Source organism: Panicum hallii, chromosome 4 (assembly GCF_002211085.1).
Source record: "Panicum hallii strain FIL2 chromosome 4, PHallii_v3.1, whole genome shotgun sequence".
Lineage (NCBI taxonomy): Eukaryota > Viridiplantae > Streptophyta > Magnoliopsida > Poales > Poaceae > Panicum > Panicum hallii.
The window spans coordinates 5,930,368-5,949,925 of NC_038045.1; the positions used below are offsets into that span (position 1 = coordinate 5,930,368).

The window sequence follows — 19,558 nt, forward strand, 5'->3', positions numbered from 1 at the left end:
ATGGAGTGAAAGTAAATGAAAGGATTAAGGTTAGGGTTGTCCACGTGCCCTTATCCATCCACTATTGTATCAAAAAGTATGATCACAGGCTTGTGGGTTGGTCATTTAGCGGGCTAAATTTAAAACACCGATATTTTTAGGTGATAATCTAATTCTATCGGCTCCCACCGATAAAACAGAAATATTAAAAATCTATCAACGATAATGTAATACATTTTGAAGTGGAGGGAGTAATATGCTGAATATGATGTTTGATCGATCTGAGGACACCTTTCTTTTTAATCAGAAAAGTTGGTGATCAATGTGGCCAATGCAAGCAAGACTGCTGCCGCCGACTCCCATTCCGTTTTAATTTTGCTGTTCACACCGGCCACGGCCAGCACGTCGGCACCACACGTACGAATAGAAGTTTCACATGCGAGAATTTATTTCGCGTACGAAAAATGTCGCGCCACACGAACACATAACCATACCATCGTGATGTGCCTATAGTAAACGAGACGCGAGCTTGCTCGTGACACACACAAGTTGTGTGTGTGTGTGTGTGTGAGAGAGAGAGAGAGAGAGAGAGAGAGAGAGAATGCTGCAATGATAGGATCGGTAGCTTCTTTTGGAGGGAGGGAGCGCGAGCGCGCGCGCGCGCGCGCGCGCGCGCGCGAGAGAGAGAGAGAGAGAGAGAGAGAGAGAGAGAGAGAGAGAGAGAGAGAGAGAGAGAGAGAGAGAGAGAGAGAGAGAGAGAGAGAGAGAGAGAGAGAGAGAGAGAGAGAGAGAGAGAGAGAGAGAGAGAGAGAGAGGCTAATATAAGAAGACATACAGAGGGCAAGGCTGCAACGGGATCGCCGGAGGATCTGCCAAGTCAGGGCAGGTTTCCAGACGCCGCCCGAGAACGTGCAAGTGATTCTCCTTGCTTGTTTGCTTTTACCCCACCCCTTTCTAAATCACATGAACTTTTGCCACAGTTCTATCCTTGTTCATGTTCGTAATGTCAACTCGATCATCTTGTTTCACGGTAATGGGCATGGGCCAAAGACTGAGCTCACCGCTCACGAGAACATCAGTGGCATGCAACTGGCTAGCTGTCTGAAACTCTGCGTCTGTAAGATTCGTGGGTTCTGAATTCATCTAAATCACGAGGAACTTTGCTCCGGATACATATGATTTCAATCGGACTTACTGTTGGTCATGACCATGGATCGTCAGATGCAAATCGATCTGTCGTCGTCCATTGTTTCATATAATCTCTACAAATTAAGGTCAGGGAAAAAAGTCAATCCTAGCTAGGCACACAAAAGTCGCAAGAAAAAACTGTCATAACAGGGAGGAATGCAGTAATGGCCGACACACGAATTCGAAGGCACGTCGAATTAAACCATCCAAATATGTAACTTTTGGCAAGGTTAAAATTCCCAAATTATTACAAAGACCATGCGCAGACGCCACAACTGGGGCAAGCAAAGCTGGTATGCAGATAGCTAGCGTGACATTCAGCCAGTCAGCACTCATCAACAGTGTAACCAGCAATGAATGAATGAATCCATGGAGTGCATGCAGATTCAGATGAGCATGGCATTAAAGAGCAGAGCAGGAAGATTCTACTATGCCGCAGTACAGATGCCTCCCCTAAAGATCCATCATCCATGGAAACATCAAGCATGAACGTAAGCAGCTAGAGCTAGCTCCTCTAGAAATCTAGCAGAATCCAATCATCAGAGATCTGGCCGGCCGGCCTGCAGCTGCACACAGTTGCTCTATCAGCCCAGCCTCCATATGATGTGTGCTAGCTGACCCTGTCCTCCTATCATTGCAATGAATGCTGTGAGTGCCACCCTGTTGGCTGAACGGCTGCTGTTGCACAACACCGCCCGTTCAGGCAGGCAAAGTCACACACACCTGCGGCATTGCTTCCTTTCCTTGCACTCATTAATTAGCTTGTGCTGAAAGAGAGAAAATGGAAGCAGCCTGCTACTATCTATGGTGTAGATGCTGCAGCTTACTGAAATCATAGCACCTTTTGTACCACCCACATTATGCCATCACACATGTAATGTCCCATCACACCCTTAAAACCATATAAAACACCTGAATAAATTCTAGCTCACTTTTGGAAACCACTATTTCATGATGTTTATCTGTGACAGACTGCATGCACACAAACGAATAAGCACATATTCACCTGTTAAATGCCACACTCTAGAAATACTGTGAAAACAAGTACTATATATGTGGCATCATCTTTGGAGTTCTCCAGCTGTAAGGGTAGTATACAGTATCTGGTCCTGGTAAAAGACGACACCATAGCTAGGCAGGAGCAGGGATGCCTGGTCATGCTAGCTGATTCCACTGGCCTCACCCTGTGTGCGCGCAGCTGGTGTGGCATCTCCTTCGGTTTTGAGGTAGAAGAAGCAACACAAACATTCTTCTTTTCCATGCACTGTCGTCACTGCTGCTGCCATATGAGAGAATTAATGAATGGCATCCAATGATAAGGGAGATCAGCATTAGCTTCTAGTACTAGCCTGCAAAATTTATGGCCTTGCAGCCTTAACCAGCAGGACAAGCACTGTGGATTGCGTCTGTTTCTTTGGTAAGGAAATGTCCAATGTTCTAGATCTCTATGTAACTAATTGCATCCTCCTGTTCTTTTTGTTCTTTCAGAAAGTAGCTTTTACGGTTTCTTCAGGAAGTAAGGAGTTAAAAGTTATGACCAATAGATTATTTTTCAGACGAATAGAAATAGAAGAACAGTTTGCCCTCAAAATGTAACCGAAGAACAATTCCCCCAGCATGAACTTACAAAGCTAGAGGCCAATGCCCTCATGATGAACCACACGCCACAGCTGCAAAGGATTTTATGCATGTGACACACATTACAGACGGTGAAGCTAGCTGCGTAGCTGATGAGCCATCTCAGTCTCGATCGTGCTATCTACCTATCCATCTACTCCATCTAGTAGCTACCCAGTAAGAATGGCAATCATTTAGGAAGCTTACAAAGGTATATGTCGATAAAGATTCATTGGACGTTGACGAAGCCGATGTCCCATAACATCCATCTGCTGTCAAAAAGTTCAGTTGAAGATTCCCCCTCAAACTCACAAAATCCAGGCGGTAATCGAAGCCTACGCGTATGATCGACCATGGAGTGACAATTCTGTGAAACTTTTCGCTATGCGGCAGCCGCATTGCTTCTCATCCGATCCAGTCCTACATTTTTTTTGTTCTTCTTTGTTTGTTGCTTCTTTTCAATAAGGATAAGAACACGCATGCGTTTTCTTCTGTTACAGCCACTCCTTTTTGCAAGTGTTCTGCTGTTTTTTCCCCTCATTTTCTAATAACCAAAGCAGCTAGTAGGAATGCATGCATGACTTGTTTGGACATTAGCTAGCGGTCGATGTGATTTTACATAGGAGCTGGCATGGGCTATGTAAATAGTTCTGGTATCCGTATGCCCGTTGGATGTATATAGCTGGGGCATCAAATATACTACTAGAAATAAGAGATGCCTTTCTGTCTCTCGAAATGAAAAGAAGGTAGAATAAGATAGAGACGAAGATACCATGGCCATGCAAAAACAAAAGCAAGAATCACTACTAAGAATATACTGTCCCTTGTCACTAGCAAAAAGATACGTAGACCTAACTGCAGAACATATATATGACCAGATAAGAATATCAACTATAACTCTGAAAGTAATTTAAACCTTAAAAAGTTTCAGATTTGAAAAAAAAGATACAAATTTAGAATAAGTAGGCCAGGGGCTCAAAAAGGTGCAAACATACATCCCAAAATTTTGCATCGCTCTCTCTGTTAATTAATCATTGTGAAACATGTCTCGGGCCACTTAAAGTGCAGAAAGGAGGCATTTGCATAATATGTACATTGTTGTCGATTATTACATTAGGCTTATGCACGCATAATATAAATTTAAAAAGTGTATGTGTGACACACAAAAATTAGTAATGCAGTTTAAGCTACCAAAAACATGGAACTCTATATATTGAAAATATTTGGATATTTTTTCTATTTTTTTCTACAATGGATCAATGAAATGCTAATATAGAAAAAACAATGAATTTGATGCTGGCAAAAAGTAGTGCTTACAATAATAATTTGAAAGTCAAAAGTGATGCTTGCAAACAAACAAATTTATTTTATTCTCTTAAGCACCAACTAGATTTGTTTCTAACAAAGATAAGCTGAAAAGGATATGGATGATACATCTAGGGTCAAGAAAGATCTGATAATACTCCATTATCATTCTTGAAAGCCACACTAAAGGAAAAGCAAAAGGTTATTATATTATAAATGGAGTTATATTATTAGTTATAGGCCAACAGATCGAATCCTAAATTGATAAATTGGTCCGATGCTTTTGAAGCTCTTGCAGTATCCATATTGTATTGTATATTTTTTTCACTCATTTATTCAATTTTCCCTAGTGCCTACATGGAAACAATTAACTATAGTGGCCTAGTGGGTATAAACTTTGAGGAGTGGCACCGATCCACCTAACTATCATATAAATATGAGACACAGGCATCCAAGGAATCAAATGCAAGTAGCTAGGCATGCCATGGTTCTCTTTGAGGAACAAATTAAGAAAGCATGCAGCATGCAAGGATGAAGGATCCCAAGTTAATGGAGAGAAAGAGAGAGAGGAAGAAGAACATGGGCCCTTCCAAAAGGGAATGATCTTTTCTGAGAGCCAGAGAAGGGAGGTGGGGCTGTGGGGGCATAGCCAGCAGAGGGGGGAGAGAGAGAGAATGAGAGGAGGAAGGAGAGAGAGAATGAGAGATTAAGGCTGGGGAGCAAGCTGGCCACCAAAAGGGGTGGCCTGGTTTTGAGAAATCCCATGATTTTGTTTGAGGGGACAGGGGGCAGGGATTAGGGTTGGCATTGATGCATGGGATCATGCCCACTGCCATGCCCTCCCAAAGACAGCTTACCAGCATATCTGGGGCATGACACAGAAAACAAGAACCCAAAATCCCTTCTCCCCGGGCAGGAGAGGAGACACTCCGATTTTCTTTCTACTAAGAGCTCATTAGAAAAACACTAGGTGTCTTAGCATCTACTACATATACATCTATATCTTGGCTTGTTGCAAGTTGCAACACCACAGGAGTGATGATTACTCCCACACAAACAGCCTCCCAAAATGGCCATTAGTTTATGGCTAGTGCTGGCCAAAGCACGCATGATTAGCTATAATACAAACAACGGCATCAAGCGCCAACAGGAATATAATTAAAACGAGGCCTTGCAAGTGAGCCATAGGAGCTAGAAGATCCTCCTCCTCCTCCATGCCTCGGATATATAAAATAGAGTATGAACATGAATAGAAAATGGAGCACGGTCAGAGGAGGAGGACATTCTGCAAGATCACACGCCCAGCTTAAACAAAACATCAAATACATGTATTGAGAAGACAGGCAATAGTAACAGATCCTCTCACATCAAAATCAACAAATAATGCTACTGCAATAGGTCTCCAACATATAGACAAAATCTCCCTAGAACTGTATAGAATGCCCAGCATGAACTAGTGAGAGAAATGAAAAAAGAAAAAAAAAGATGGGAGGATAAACTAACAGAGCGGATTCTAGAACGTTGAAGTAGTTGCTAACCTCACCAAGTTTAGGAGCCAAGCTCTTCATCCCTTGTTCCAATGCCACCCCATGCATGCAAAGCTATGAGTTCCCCAAATTAACCAACAGTGATCAGCCAACCATCCATCCAAGCAGCTAAAGATCATTAACAGCAAACAATAATTAACCATGCAGCTAGCTAGGGTTAGGGTTTCCTCCTTGCAATTAACCCAACAAACTGATCATGCATCCTCCAAAATCACCATGAGATAATCTTACTACAAGAAGCCAATATTATTGCAACAAAATGCAATGCTCATATATACGCTAGCTCTATATATGCGGTAGTGATGACTATGAGCGAGCAAACCCTAGGCCGTCTTCGTCTTCGCCGCCGGCAACGCATGAATACGTGCATGCAGCAGGTAGAATGAAGGCGCGCCAGTGGCGGCGGTGGGCTACTGCCACGACGACACGGACAGCAGCGGCCGCGTCTGCCACCCGAGGAAGCACGCGCCGCGCGCCTCCTGCACGAGGTAGCCCTCCGACGGGTAGTGCAGCCGCAGCAGCAGCCGCGCCTGCGACACGGCGAACGCGCTGAGCGGCCGCGCCGCGAACCCGGCAGCGCGCGCCGCGGCGCCCCACCGCTCGAGCCCGCGCCACCACCTCCCGCCGGCGGGGCCCAGCGAGGCCTCGATCTCCCTGCCGAGCACCTCCTGCTCCACCGCCAGCCGCTCCCGGCTCCCCGGCGGCACGGTGGCCTCGAGCGCCTCGAAGACCGCGGAGTAGTGATCCATGGCCACCGCGGCCCGCTGGGGCAGATCGTCGATGCGGTCGTAGCCCCCGCCGATTGTCTCCCTCTCCGCGATGGTCACCACGGCGGGGGCCATGGCCTTCACCCACTTTAAGAAGGCGGCGACCTCGTCCTGCCCGCCCAGCTTGTGCAAGAACATGATGCAGTTCACGGCGAGCGTTTCGTCCGGGTGAAGCTCCAGGCTCGTGGCCCCGCTCGAAGCGGTCGTGGTGCTCCCGCTGGCGACCTGCTGGTGGGTGGCGGCGCAGGAGAGCAGGAGCGGCGTGAAGTGGAAGGGGAGCTGGATGGAGCGCGCGAAGGCGCGGAGGCGGCTGCCGGTGCGGAGGAGGGTTTCTCGGTCCGCGCCGGCGCCGGTGATGCGGACCTCCGGCGGGCCCGCCGCCGGGTCTGCGCGCTCGGCGATCGCCTGGAGGAGAGGCGGCCACTGCACGCCGTGCGCGGCGTCGAGGTCGAGGATGTGGATGCGGCGCGCGCCCTCGACGGCGTCGAGAATCGCCTGGTTCGCCGTGAGGTGCGCGAAGCGCAGGAAGGGCGCGATCTGGTTGAAGGCCAGGTAGGCGCCCGACGACGCCGGCCGCGCGGCGGCAGACACCAGGCCCGGGGCGACGCGGCCCGCGGCTGCCCTGGCGTCCGCCCGGAGCGCGAGCGCGCGGGCGAAGTGGTAGGCGAGGCGGTCGGCGGCGTCCGCGCGCGGGGACGCTGCGGACAGCAGGACCCCCGCGGCGCGGCGCGCGGCGGGGAGGTCCCCGCGCTGCAGCAGGTCGGCGGAGGCGAGCACGAGGTCCCGCGCGGACGGCGCCGCCGCGGCCGCGAGGACGCCGCCGCTGCTGTTGCTGCCGTTCTTGGTGTCATTGTTGTTGTCGGTGTCGGAGGAGGAGGAGGAGTGGTGGTGGTGGAGTGAGCCGAGCATAGCTTCGACGGTTCCCGGCTGCAGCTTCTGCTTCACCGGCGCGAGCCCGCGGAGGAGCGGCGGCGGCGGCGGCCGGAGTCGGCGGTGGTGGCAGGCGAGGAGCATGGGGGGGCAGAGGAGGAGGAGGGCGTGCATCTCCTGGTGGGTTTAATAGTAGTGGCAGCGCACGACGTCCAGCAGCAGCAGCGGCAGCGGCAGCATCTGGGCTCGCAGCTGCAGCTTCCGTGACAGGACATCCTCATCTGCCAAAAATACAGAGGTGTGCTTGCGCGAGTGAGAGATGAGAGAGAGAGAGAGAGACTGCAGCAGCTCAGCTATACACAGTAGCTTGCCACTACCTACTCAGCCATAGCCTAGGAAGCTAGTAGTAGCTACTAGCTAGTAGATGCACTGTGCAAACTCAAGAGAAGGGAAGGGAGGGAGAGAGGGAGGGGGAGGAGCTGGCAGAGAGAGAAGGGTGCTTTCTCTCTCTAGGAATGGAAGGGGGGAGGGGAAAGGTGGCATGCAGCAAGGGGTGAGTGAGTGTGCTGGGAGTTGTCTTTTATCCAGTGGACTGTGGTGTGTATCATTTGGGAGGCTAAGTGGAATCTAAAACATTCCAAGGACTGGTGTTGGTGAGGTGGGCCTAAACAACCAAAGATTCATACATGAAGATCTGATTAGGATACTAATACCACTACTCTCTCTCTCTCTCTCTCTAGGAAAAATCATATGAAGACTACTACTACCACTCTCTCTCTCTCTCACTCTCCCCAGGAAAAATCATATGAAGAGCTACTAATACTACTCCCTCTCTCTCTCTCTCTCTCTCTATAGACAAACTAGCTGCACGATGTACCAAGCTACCTTTAGATTAGTACTAGCCAGATGGACGGGTGGATGGACTGATGAGCATTGTACATCTGTGTGCGTGTACGTTGGATCCAATGCCATAGCCAGCCAGGAGAACACATGTAGATGCAATATTTCGTGTGTATTTGGTAGGTTTTACACAGGTTCTTTGAGGTGGCTATACGTTTCTTGGGCGCCCAAAGCAATGGTAGGGCCAGCAGAGCATACGAAAAACTCACGAATTGTTATGACAATGAAGTTAGGCATCATGAATGTAAATGCAATACATATTGCTCAACTTTGATTTGAATGGGAAAAAAAGAGGGTTGCCAAACATAGAAAAAGTGCGTACGTAAACGTGCAGATGTGTGGGAAAAGTTAAATTAGCAGCTCATGTTGGTAATGCACACAAGAATATATTACTTCAAGTAGCCAAATCACTATGTTAAATTACAAAATATCTATCATTTTGGATGGGGCAGGTGAGAGAAAACAGGTACGGTAGCTCCCGTCTTTGTGTAACATGCTGATCATCAGTTGCAATGCATATACAACGAGTAAACTACATGGTCCTTCAAGTTGTTTTCGGTGGCGCCATCCAAGTCTTTAAACTCTCTGCATTTCTATGTCTACAAACTTGTTAAGTATGGCACTCGAGATTCAAACCACCTTAATTACCACAAACTTAGTCCACGTGGCACGCAAACATGGCGATGAGCATGCTAGGTGTGTCTTGTTGATAGGATGATTTGGACTTCAAGTGACAAAATTAATAAGTGTGAGGATCTAGATGCATGTGTATTTGTTTAAAGATCAATACAGGGATCTGCCAAATAAGTCTAATGGTTGCCGGTGCATTTTATTCTAATAGCTGTTTGTCACCCGAGAACCAAAATATTGATGACAAGAAAGTAGTTTTGTGTCAACCACTTTGAGTTGACCGCCTTTGTTTGACCAAATAAATTGGACAGCTGACCATATTTTCTGCGGCAATATTATTTTTTCCAAACCTGTTGGTCCTGTACAAATTTTAAAATGTCCCTAATATAGTCCAGTTTGACATTCTAAAAAGTTCACGAAAAGCACATCTTTATATTTTGGTCATTAGACAGTTAAGGAACTAATCTGAGCAGGCTTGCTTTATCAATCTGTTTTTGCCTAATGATCACACTGATCTTCCACGCTTTTATTGTTCTCAGACGCTAGGGGGGTGTTTAGATTGCAAAAAATTTGCAATAGTGACACTGTAGCACTTTCGTTTGTATTTGACAAATTTTATCTAATTATGGACTAATTAGGCTCAAAAGATTCGTCTCGTGATGTACAATTAAACTGTGCAATTAGTTATTTTTTTTACATACATTTACTGCTCCATGCATGTGTTTCCAAAATTGATGTGATGGAGAGAGAGTGTAAAGTTTATAACATTTGGATGCATCTAAACAGGCCCTAGCTATCATCTAAAAAGGTTTAGCTTTAAGTTGGCAGTAGTAGTACAAGCATGAATGCATGGCTTTTGACACCAGCAATTCTGCTTAGTTACCTTGCTTGGTGTGAGAACACTTGCTGATCTGGATAGTATAGCCAATTTGGAACCCTTTAATCATTAGGAAGCCTCAGGATACTCCCTTTCCAAAAGATTTGCACACCAATATTATAGTTTCTGATGATTTGGACGGCCTGGCTACCATGCATCTCTCTCTTGCTTCTCTCTTTCTCTCTCTATGTGAGTGTGTGAACATACACGCAATGCTTTAAATGGGTGAATAGAGACTAGACAGAGCCGACTCTCCAACCATCTCATGTTTTGTCCCATGGTAGGATCTCCATTGATGGCTCGGCCCTGATGTAGGCGACGACTCACTTGCGGGAAGAAGAGCACACCGGAGCCTCACCTGGCTCTCGCCCTGTCAGTGCTGCACATTGCACACACATGCTAGCACTCGTTGTAACCACAAGTAACCTGCAGCTACACTCCTCCCTGGATTGGCTACTACGTCGTTGCAGGATCACATGCAAGCAATCCTGCTAGCCCAAGCTACAGTAGTGCAGGGTGTGTAAGCATGCTGATGCATGAGAGAGAGAGAGAGCGCAGGAGGGAGGGGCAGTGAAGACTCACATCCAAGGCATCTTGACACAAGACATTAGCAAACAAATGGAATATTGCAGCAGCCAGGGGTGATAGCTGTGAATGTGAGGCAGCATGACACTGGGCGGCCTTGGATGGAATGTCTCAGTCCCCAGATGAGGCAATCTATCATCACATCCACCTGCACACCATCATTACCCACCAAAAGGGACATGTGCCTCTGTGTCAAGCAGCAGCAGATACGATCCCTAGCTTCCAACTCTGCACAAAAATTTTGTACAAATCCTTTTATATGTGCCCTCATCAGGATCGGATGTATATACACACATGCATATGCATATATATGCATCTAGAGAGAGAGAGAGAGAGCATACAGCAGTGGCCAAAAGAAACAAAGGATGAGGGGAGAGATCTTATCCCTTGTGGCAAGAGGGAAGAGATCTTTGCATGTGTGTGCAAGGCCTAGACTATCACTGGCACTTGTGATTGTGTTGTGAGCTCCCTTGTGTAACTTGCGTGCAGCGAAGGAATCTACTCTCTCCTCCGTCCTCCCTGCTGCTGCGGCATGCTCTCATACTACCTCTGCCAGGCATGCAGTAGCATCAAGAGAAGGGGAAACTTGGCATGAGGCCACTGTGGGCAGCAAAGTGAGTGAGAAATGCCCAAAGCGAGCAAGGCAACAAGCAGAAGCGGCTAGCTCACTCTCTTTCATGCGCCTCTCACCCAGTAGAAACAAAAAAAAAGGAGAAGAGAAAACTTGTGACTTTACCTTCTGGTGCATCAAACGCTGTGATTTGACATGTTCCAAAATCTAACCCGCTCGTACAGCATCTCCCTCTCTCTCTAGGAACTCTCCAGAGTGGCCTCTTGAACAGCTCCTAATATGGAGTATGTCTTTGTGTGAGAGTGAGTGAGAGAGAGGAAGCTGATCGGTGTTTGGAGAGGTCTTGTTGCTTGGGATCAACACTAAGTAGCTCTAGGAGCACACTCTTGAGTGGAGTTGAAGGAAGGAAAAGCCAGGCCGGCTATGAGGGGGAGCACACTCAAGAACAGATGGGGACCAAAGGTCCATGCATGCCAAAAGGAGAGATAAATTAACAAAGGATTATAGTAGCCCAAAGAGGACATGGTAATAGTTAAAACAAACAAATCTACAAAGGTATATTGCCCCCACTCATATTGTTTTTTTGCTGCCACCTTTTTGCATAGCCTTTTCTATATTCTCTCTCTATCCCCCTATTTCTCTCTCTTCTCTCCTAATCCTATGTAGCCAGCCAATGGTTGAACTTGCTATGAGTGCAAACTGTTCCATGTGGTTCCTGCCAGAGAGACTTGACATCTGATGTAATGCACGGATAGAAGGATTGCTTCTCAAGTAGTATATATTGGGGTTCTTAACACTTGCAGCAGACTTGAAACCATTGGTAACTGCATAGCCTTCTACAGAGAGAGAGAGAGAGAGAGAGAGAGAGAGAGAGAGAGGTCTTGTAGCTTTCTGCTCTCTGCAAAGACAGATGCAGCGAACGAAACACACACTCCAGTTCGATCCCATCAGATCACACCCAACAACTCCTTGCCCAGTTCCCAACAACACACCCACGACACATGAATGGGGCAAAAGTCAAACGAACAAACATCTTTCAAAATCTTCTCCAGGGCTCTAAAGTCAAGGGTCAGAGCATGCTCCAATGTGCGCATCAGGGGGTCACAGTCGTCTCACGGAAACACATGAGAGAAGGACCAGATCTTGTAAATGCATGATGAGATATACCATGCACACCAGCACATGGCATGAAAGAGAGGTGAACTGAGCTCGCAAGAGTCAAAAACAAAAGATATAGAATGAAAGGCATGGAGAACATTATATAGCTCTTGTTGGAAGACAGCATCCTCAAGTATACATGTCCAGAAGTGAGATTACCTATACAGATAGGAGTATGCATGCACTCAAGTGTGGGATTAGTCATGCATGGTAATTACCTTTTTGGACAAGCTTTAGGACATGTTTAGAAATAATGAAGAAAAAGCATGCAATTTTTGTAGCCCAATGGATGCTCTTTAATGTAAACACATGGAAAATGAACATCTAATAAAGAAATAAAACTGCAACGGAACAAGATAGTATATATAGACTAGACGGCTGAAGTGATATGTTATCGCACTCACCCGGAGTAGGACCAGTTAACAACAACCTAGGAAACCTCACTTAAGGGGCAAGAAACTAGCCAGAAACACCAAAATACAATCTTTTTCTAATAAACACTGTCCCAGCATACTAGCTAACAGGAAGTTAATATATACCGTACTAGAAGATAAGCTGAAATAAAGACTTCGACCTAACTTAAAAGTCGATGTGCCATCCTGGCAACTTGTATTCTCATGCGTGCAGTTCAAAAAAAACTGCTCCATGATAATAAAACTTGTGAACAGTAGGTTATTTTTTCTTTCTATACATACTTTTATAGACAAAGCCCATCGAGTACTGTACTTGCTTTGAAGTGTAGAAGCATCGAAACTGGTCATGAGCGAGATCAAATCATCACACCAGCGCGAATATCCGCTAACTTTCAATATGAATCGTAGGATAACTAACTAAGAAAAAGAGATGCTCTGCTGTTATTCTTGGAGTAAATCTATCATTGGCCGGCTGCTCAACGGTCTACGCTCACCTGATGAACATAATGCGGCTCATATATGCACAAAGTTCTTTTGCATAAAATATTGGTGGCGCATGACACGGCCTTTCTTTTACATGGCCTTGGTATCCAAGGTGCGTGCACACAACTCTTGGCGTGCATGCATGGCTCGTGTTTAAAATGCATGTACTATCTTTATCCTAAAAAGAATACAATTCTAAGTTTGGACCGAGTCAAATTTTATTAACTTTAACTAAATTTATAGAAAATATTATTAACATTTATGACTCCAAATAGGTATATTATGATAATATGCTTTATGATAAATCTAATTATATTTTTTTATGTTCTTTGTTAAAGTTGAGATAGATTAACAAGGTTAGAATTGTAATCTTTTTTAGATGGAGGGAGTAGAAGCTTGCATACACTAGCTACTACCAGCCTCTCATGCATACAGTGTCAGTCACTCTTGAATGCTCAAGTACAAGTCGCTCCATGGAAGCACAAACAACGAGGCCGTCAGTATCGGTTATCAACATGTACCATCATCATCTACCGAGCAACTCATGTACACGACAGTAGGTGTACAAAGGTACAGCTCCAAACTACGATGGATCTGACCAATCGGCCGAAACAGAATTGTCATATGCTGCTGCTGCTGCTGGCCAGGCCGCCTGCTGAAGAGGGAAATGGGAAAAAGGAACAGAAGCTGCCCAGCAGGAACCTAACAGCTGTCAGGCTCCCCAGGCCAAGGGGCCAAGGGGGTGGTGAGCTAGGACTAGAGTCCCTTCAGAGGTAGTGGTAGTAGGGAGCTAATATAAAAATTCTCCAAGTGCAGGGTCATGTCAAATCTTTCGGAAATTTTTATACTATCGCATTCAGCCCACGCTCTCCAGTACTTGCACGGTGTGGCCAGGCCAGGTGAGATGAGGGGACAGCCAGCCTCACAGCCGATTGATCGTTGTCCCCTGCTGCTGTAATTATTAAAACCTGCCCTTGCCGTCGTACAAACAGCAGGGGAAGGATCCCCTGCGCTTGTTTTGCTTTTCGGATGAACTTGTGTGCCTTGTGTAAGGCACTCGAGCCCCCCACGGAGATAAACAAGCAGCGGTAATTTAGTGTTGTTGTTGTTCCCACATACTACTAGAGTAACTTTGCCCCAGTAGAGGTTGTATAAGTCATTTAGATTCCGATTCCTTCTTAATATAATGATACGTTTTGTACGAGAAAAAAAAAGTATCTAGATCTAGAACCATGTTTCCCGATTTCTGCTGCTAGCTCAAATTCCAGGGAACTGGAGAGGCTAGATCAGATGAAGAAGATCAATTCCTAGACTTTTGAGCACTTGTCAACCTAGGCCAAGTAAACGAAGGGCCTGTTCGTTTCCTCCTATCTAAACTTTAGACCCATCACATCAAAGAGAATCTTGCTATTTAGAAGTACTAAATAAAATCTGTTTATAAAACTTTTTGCACAGCTAGATGCTAATTCGCGAGACAAATTTAATGAGCCTAATTAATCCATAATTTGCCACAGTGATGCTACAGTAATTGTTCGCTAATCATGGACTAATATACCTCATTAGATTCGTCTCGCGAATTAGCACTAGGGTTCTGCAATTAGTTTTGTAATTAGACTTTATTTAATACTTCTAAATGATAAGATTCTCTTTGATGTGACCCCTCTAAAATTTAGGTACCCGGAAACGAACACCCCCGAAGTCTGCGTCACAGTCGATTTGCTTCGACCGTGGGATAGAGCTTGTTGCTTATTAAGTTATAATTAATAAAATTGTCAGTGAATGCTTATCACAGATATGATGAATAGTTCATTTGTTTTTTCGTATTGGAATAATATTATTCCATAGAGGAAGAGGAAACATACCTCTTTGCCGTGTCTGAAAAATTGATAGACTTGACATGTCATGTCCGTGCAAGCTGTGACATAGGCCCACCATGTTTATAGAAACTGGATCGAAAAGACTGAGATATAAATAAAATCAGATGACAGGCATGACATAGATAAAAACCATTTTTTCACAATCAAATGGAGCAAGTAGTGAATTTGTAAAACTGTGAGGAGCAACACGTGATAGTAGTCAGAAATCGTAATTGAAAGCAGCTCGAAGTATAGCAGGTAGTAATACCTTGCAACACAATACTGCTTACAAATAACACTTCATAAAGATCCCCGCTGGGCACCTTGCACTGTCCACTCGCATTGTCTATGAATATAAAGTCAACCAGGTTTTGGATTTTGAAGACAAGACTTAAGCACGGAGCAAAGCAACCCAAGATCTTGCTTCTCTCAACATGAACATATTCCTTCCAACGAGTAAGTTTCCCCTGAACTTGTCTGCCTATTTTCTGGAAAACAAAGACAAGGGTTAGTTTAAGACTTGAATATTCCCAAGTGGCCATACATTCTTAATTCTTTGCAAACAAATAAATTAGTCCTAAGAACCAAAGTTTCCCTACAAAAATTAAATGAGATCCAGATTCCTTTTCTCAAAAAATAAAAGGCTAGCTAGCTATTTACCTGCCTCCAAAATGCAATGTAGGCGTGGTGGATAGCGGGGCCAACGGCCAGCTGTTGGACGGGACAGGAACTTGGAACGAGTGGTTCCGGCATTCAGATTTGTCCTTGCCTGAAAACAAAGCATGCAAAATGGTTCTCTGATTCTTTCACAAAGAATTGATCATTTCTACTAGTTTTCTCCTCTTCTTTGTGCAAAAAGGACTATCTCCTTTCGGAGGAGAAAATGCTGCGAGTATCTAGCCCAAAGAGATAAATGAATGTATGTACAATGGACGACAGATAGAATACTGTTCTAGAGAAGGGGTATTGATTCATAGAAACGTCAAAAGGTGATAAAAGGGTGAATGTGAGGAAGGGATTTCACACATCCAAAGCCCAAGATAGGAGGTATTGCACTATAAGTTTGGTTTAGCACCAATGAGAAATACAAGTTGTACCAAATTGCAGTTTTGGTCCCCCTATAATCACTCAACCCTATGCTACAAATATAAAGGAGCCCATCATTCGGAAGGCGCAAGGAGAAGCAAATTATGGAAGAAATGGACGGGAGCATTGTCAAATCAGTCCTCATTCCTATAAACTTAAACCTAGCTACATACTACATATATGTAAAATCATAAACAATACAGAACATGCATGGTCCCAATGCAAGAGGACAATTAACAGAACCTATGAGAGCATCAAGCTTAGAGGCATATCCTCTATCTAACCCCACCCCCACAGGTAAAGTGCAGGCTGTGCATACATTGAACTTCCTGTATAGGCTTTATCGCTTCACATGATCTTCCCCTACCACTAGTCATATAATCTATTGAACTTTGATGTGATAACAATAGACTAAAGTCAAAAAAACAATTTGCTCAACCTAGCAATCAATCTTTAATTGACAACTTACAAAGATTCCCTTATCCCAGGCCACTTTTATCGATTAGTTAATCTTTTCAGTCTTAATCGTAGAGACAACGATCATTCCTATACTTCAAATCTTCTTTGGCCTTTCTTGATGCTCTAGCTGTGAGAACATATTTGTGTAAAAAGTGTTTTGGACTTTTAATGGCTATTATTTGAATGGAACAAGGCAGGGTCCAACAAAGGATGATCATGCTCAAGATGCTCTGGATCAAACTGATGGTGACATTAAGCTTTCTATGCTTAGTGGAAGAAGTAGAGAGCTGAACCGGCAGCACTTACGGCATCTTGGAAGGCTGGGGTGCCCATGACCACCATATATGGATATATAAGAAGGCATATTGCAATTGTCTGTAAAAAAATAAAAGCACTCACCAAAGGCAGTTTTTGGTCAACTGACAGCAGACAAATTAACGATATTCATATAAATTGGAATGGCAGTACGATGCCTAGACTACTGTACCAAATTAGAATTATCTCACAAAATCTAGTTGTTTGGTCAAAAGGAGAGATTGGATCAAATAGTGAATAGTGTGTGTCTTGTGATGGATCAGAAGGAACTTTCAGGAAGGTTACATATGCCATGAGGAGAATGATGAAGTCTTGCACCAAAATCCTCCAATGCCCACTACTAATAATTAGTGGACTCTGTGCATGGTAGATGCCATCACGCTTGCAAGCTTTAATTGTCACGAGAAACGTAAAGGAACCATCCACTTGATCGTAAGCTCTGGAGATTATAATTAAGTGAACATTTGTCGTTAGGAACGTTAAGAATCAAGACCCAAAGAAAATCGTCATAAAGTAAAAGGTAGCAGGAGATTCTGGGACGGTAGGTCAGAAAGCAAACCCGTAACTGAGATTTCTGATATTATCAGCTATGCACCAAAAAAATTGGGATATAATTGAACAAATGTGAATGTAGAAAAGCTAAATATCAGCATACAAATTTACCTTTTGCCCCTATTATGATCTTCACAAACCTTTCTTTTGTATGATATAACCCCAAAAAAAATAGTATAGGCATGAGCAGAAACAAAAAAATCAATGAGTATGTTCTGCAAATGTATGAGCAAAGTCCAATCTTGGCCTAATTCATGGTTTTTGCCTAATGCCCAGGGTCCAAGCTATAAATTGGGTTGCATGCTTTCCCTCTTTCAGTTAGTACCATTGATCCTACTATGTAGTTAAAGACGTTCGGTTTGTACATAGAAAAGCAAAGGTATATATCAGGGGAACAAACAAAGTATGGTAAAACACGATAAGATTCGTCCACAACACCCACAAACCCAGTAATCAACTCCACATTGTCATATACATATACTTTTCAGTCTAAAAAAAGCGCACCACCATAATGTTACCACTTCAAGCAACAATTCCGTCACAGCAACTTGTTAGTCTTTGTTTGATTCTTAATGGCCTCCCGATCCTGTACATGAGTTAGTTTCTCTGCCCAACATCACCAAATTAAGCTTACCTTGACACAATTATATTGCAATTCTCACTTTGAATTTGTGTAATTTCTGACTAGGCACATGGTAAATGTCTTCTGTTCTTGAACAGCATGCCTATGAAAAGAAACAAAAGGTTAGCAGCATGGGATTTCCATGCGCACATGTCACGGTCCATTTTCAGGTTCATGTCCCAGCCGCTATCACTTTCTCAAAGGAACATCGGCTAGGATACAAGGAACCTTTTTCCCGAAAAGAAAGGTGAAAGGAAACTAAAGCAAGATTGCTTTGACCCTAATAAGTTCATGGTCCCCTTTGACTACACAGATACAGAACAGAGTAAACTACAGAAGCCACAGTCCAAAGGCATAGATGCCATGCTCTCTAAATTAACTTCCCTATTGGATCACATAAATCCTTAGATGCCATTCAAGGAACAACCAAAATAAACTCACCCATGCCTGGACGGCTGGACCATATTCCTGAAGTACTTGGTCCAAGACTGTCTAGGCCACTTTTGACTGCAGTTGGAAGAAACCAAAACCCTGCACAAGCCCAACCAATGCGAGTGAAAGGAATCGCGCACTAAACATTCAATATTTGCAACTGCCATTCACTCCCCGGTGAGGCCACTACTCGTTTTAGCCATGGAATCGTACCCCTTTCAGAAAAGGATCGCGCACAATGCGACAGGGCACGACAGAACAGGCTTGCCATCTAGGATCCAACAGGCTAAGCTGAACGGTTTTAGCACACAGGATAGTATTCGGCAAACAGCCAATATTGCTTCAGATTATGCCTGCAAATAGTTAGGTTCAAATGCTACTGAAGTACTGAATTCAGATATGAAGCAGAACTGACTATCTGCAGTGTTTGTGTTGATAACTGGTACTGTCTCTTCAACAGGATGAAAATAACTGGTAATCATTCATGACAAGAGGAAGTAAATCTTCGTTATTTGAAGTTGGAGCTGGGGGGCTGGTTTGTTTTTGTTGATCAGTTTAATAAGAGGCTCAGAATAAAACTCAAATTAGAAGCGGAAAAAACTACTGCTAGATAGAATAGCTCGACATGGGTGAAATTCTAGAGGGCATGATTGGTCCGTACCGACGGCATCTCGCCGGCGACACCTCCTCGATTCGAAGATTCCCCATGTGCAGCGCCTCGCCGGAGTGACGCCTGCCCGGCCATCGGATCGCGACTCGCAACCTCCGCCCTCGGCGGCGCTTCGAGGACGGTGCGGCGTGGTCAGGCAGTGCGGCCGACAGGTGGAACCTCGGAGACAAACGGGTCTTCTCCTGGGCCTGGGAAGCCTCCTGTTGGGTTGGGCTCGACAGTGTACTGAGCGGTTGGGCCAATCTGGAAGAGGCCCAATACGTGGTTTTCTTTCGGGAATTGTTTGTTATTTTCAGCCGATTTAAAAAGAATCAAGGATTTGTTCGTTTCCTCGTCATCAGGCGTGCGGCGCCGTGCGTGCTTCTTTAAAAATATCCCTTTTTCTTTGTGTTATACAAAATTTAAAAGTTTTGCCCGTTGCAAAATAAGATTGCCACTCCCCTGCACCACCGCACACGAATCACCTGGATCCTTTGCGCGCGCGCGCGCCGCGTGACGCCCGGCTTTGCCGGCCGGCGGCGGTCACGCGCTTTCTCCCCGGCCCCGCCGCCCGCGCTGGCGCCCGGCTACTTCACACCCGCCCCGCCCGGCGCACGCACACTCTCTCGTCAATCGATCCACGCCCTGTTCGACAAGCAGGCACGCGCGACAAGGCACGAGGTGGGCGGCCGACGCC

The 19,558-nt window shown here is 45.1% G+C and overlaps 1 protein-coding gene across 2 annotated transcripts; it reads right to left on the minus strand.

Annotated features, from left to right (window-relative positions):
* Positions 1 to 5,428: 5,428 nt before the first annotated feature.
* On the minus strand, positions 5,429 to 17,242 carry LOC112888694 (protein MONOCULM 1-like). 2 transcript variants are annotated; one of them, XM_025954983.1, is made up of 7 exons: positions 16,892 to 17,242; positions 16,598 to 16,666; positions 15,407 to 15,515; positions 15,015 to 15,234; positions 14,753 to 14,850; positions 10,263 to 10,493; positions 5,429 to 7,554 (listed from the first exon to the last, which is right to left on the minus strand). In XM_025954983.1, the coding sequence occupies exon 7, from the start codon at positions 7,445 to 7,447 to the stop codon at positions 6,047 to 6,049; it is 1,401 nt and encodes a 466-aa protein (XP_025810768.1). In that variant the 5' UTR covers positions 7,448 to 7,554; positions 10,263 to 10,493; positions 14,753 to 14,850; positions 15,015 to 15,234; positions 15,407 to 15,515; positions 16,598 to 16,666; positions 16,892 to 17,242; the 3' UTR covers positions 5,429 to 6,046. The 2 variants fall into 2 exon arrangements, with proteins under 2 accessions (XP_025810768.1, XP_025810769.1); XM_025954984.1 differs by lacking the exons at positions 14,753 to 14,850; positions 15,015 to 15,234; positions 15,407 to 15,515; positions 16,598 to 16,666; positions 16,892 to 17,242 and adding an exon at positions 11,002 to 11,191.
* Positions 17,243 to 19,558: the final 2,316 nt, after the last annotated feature.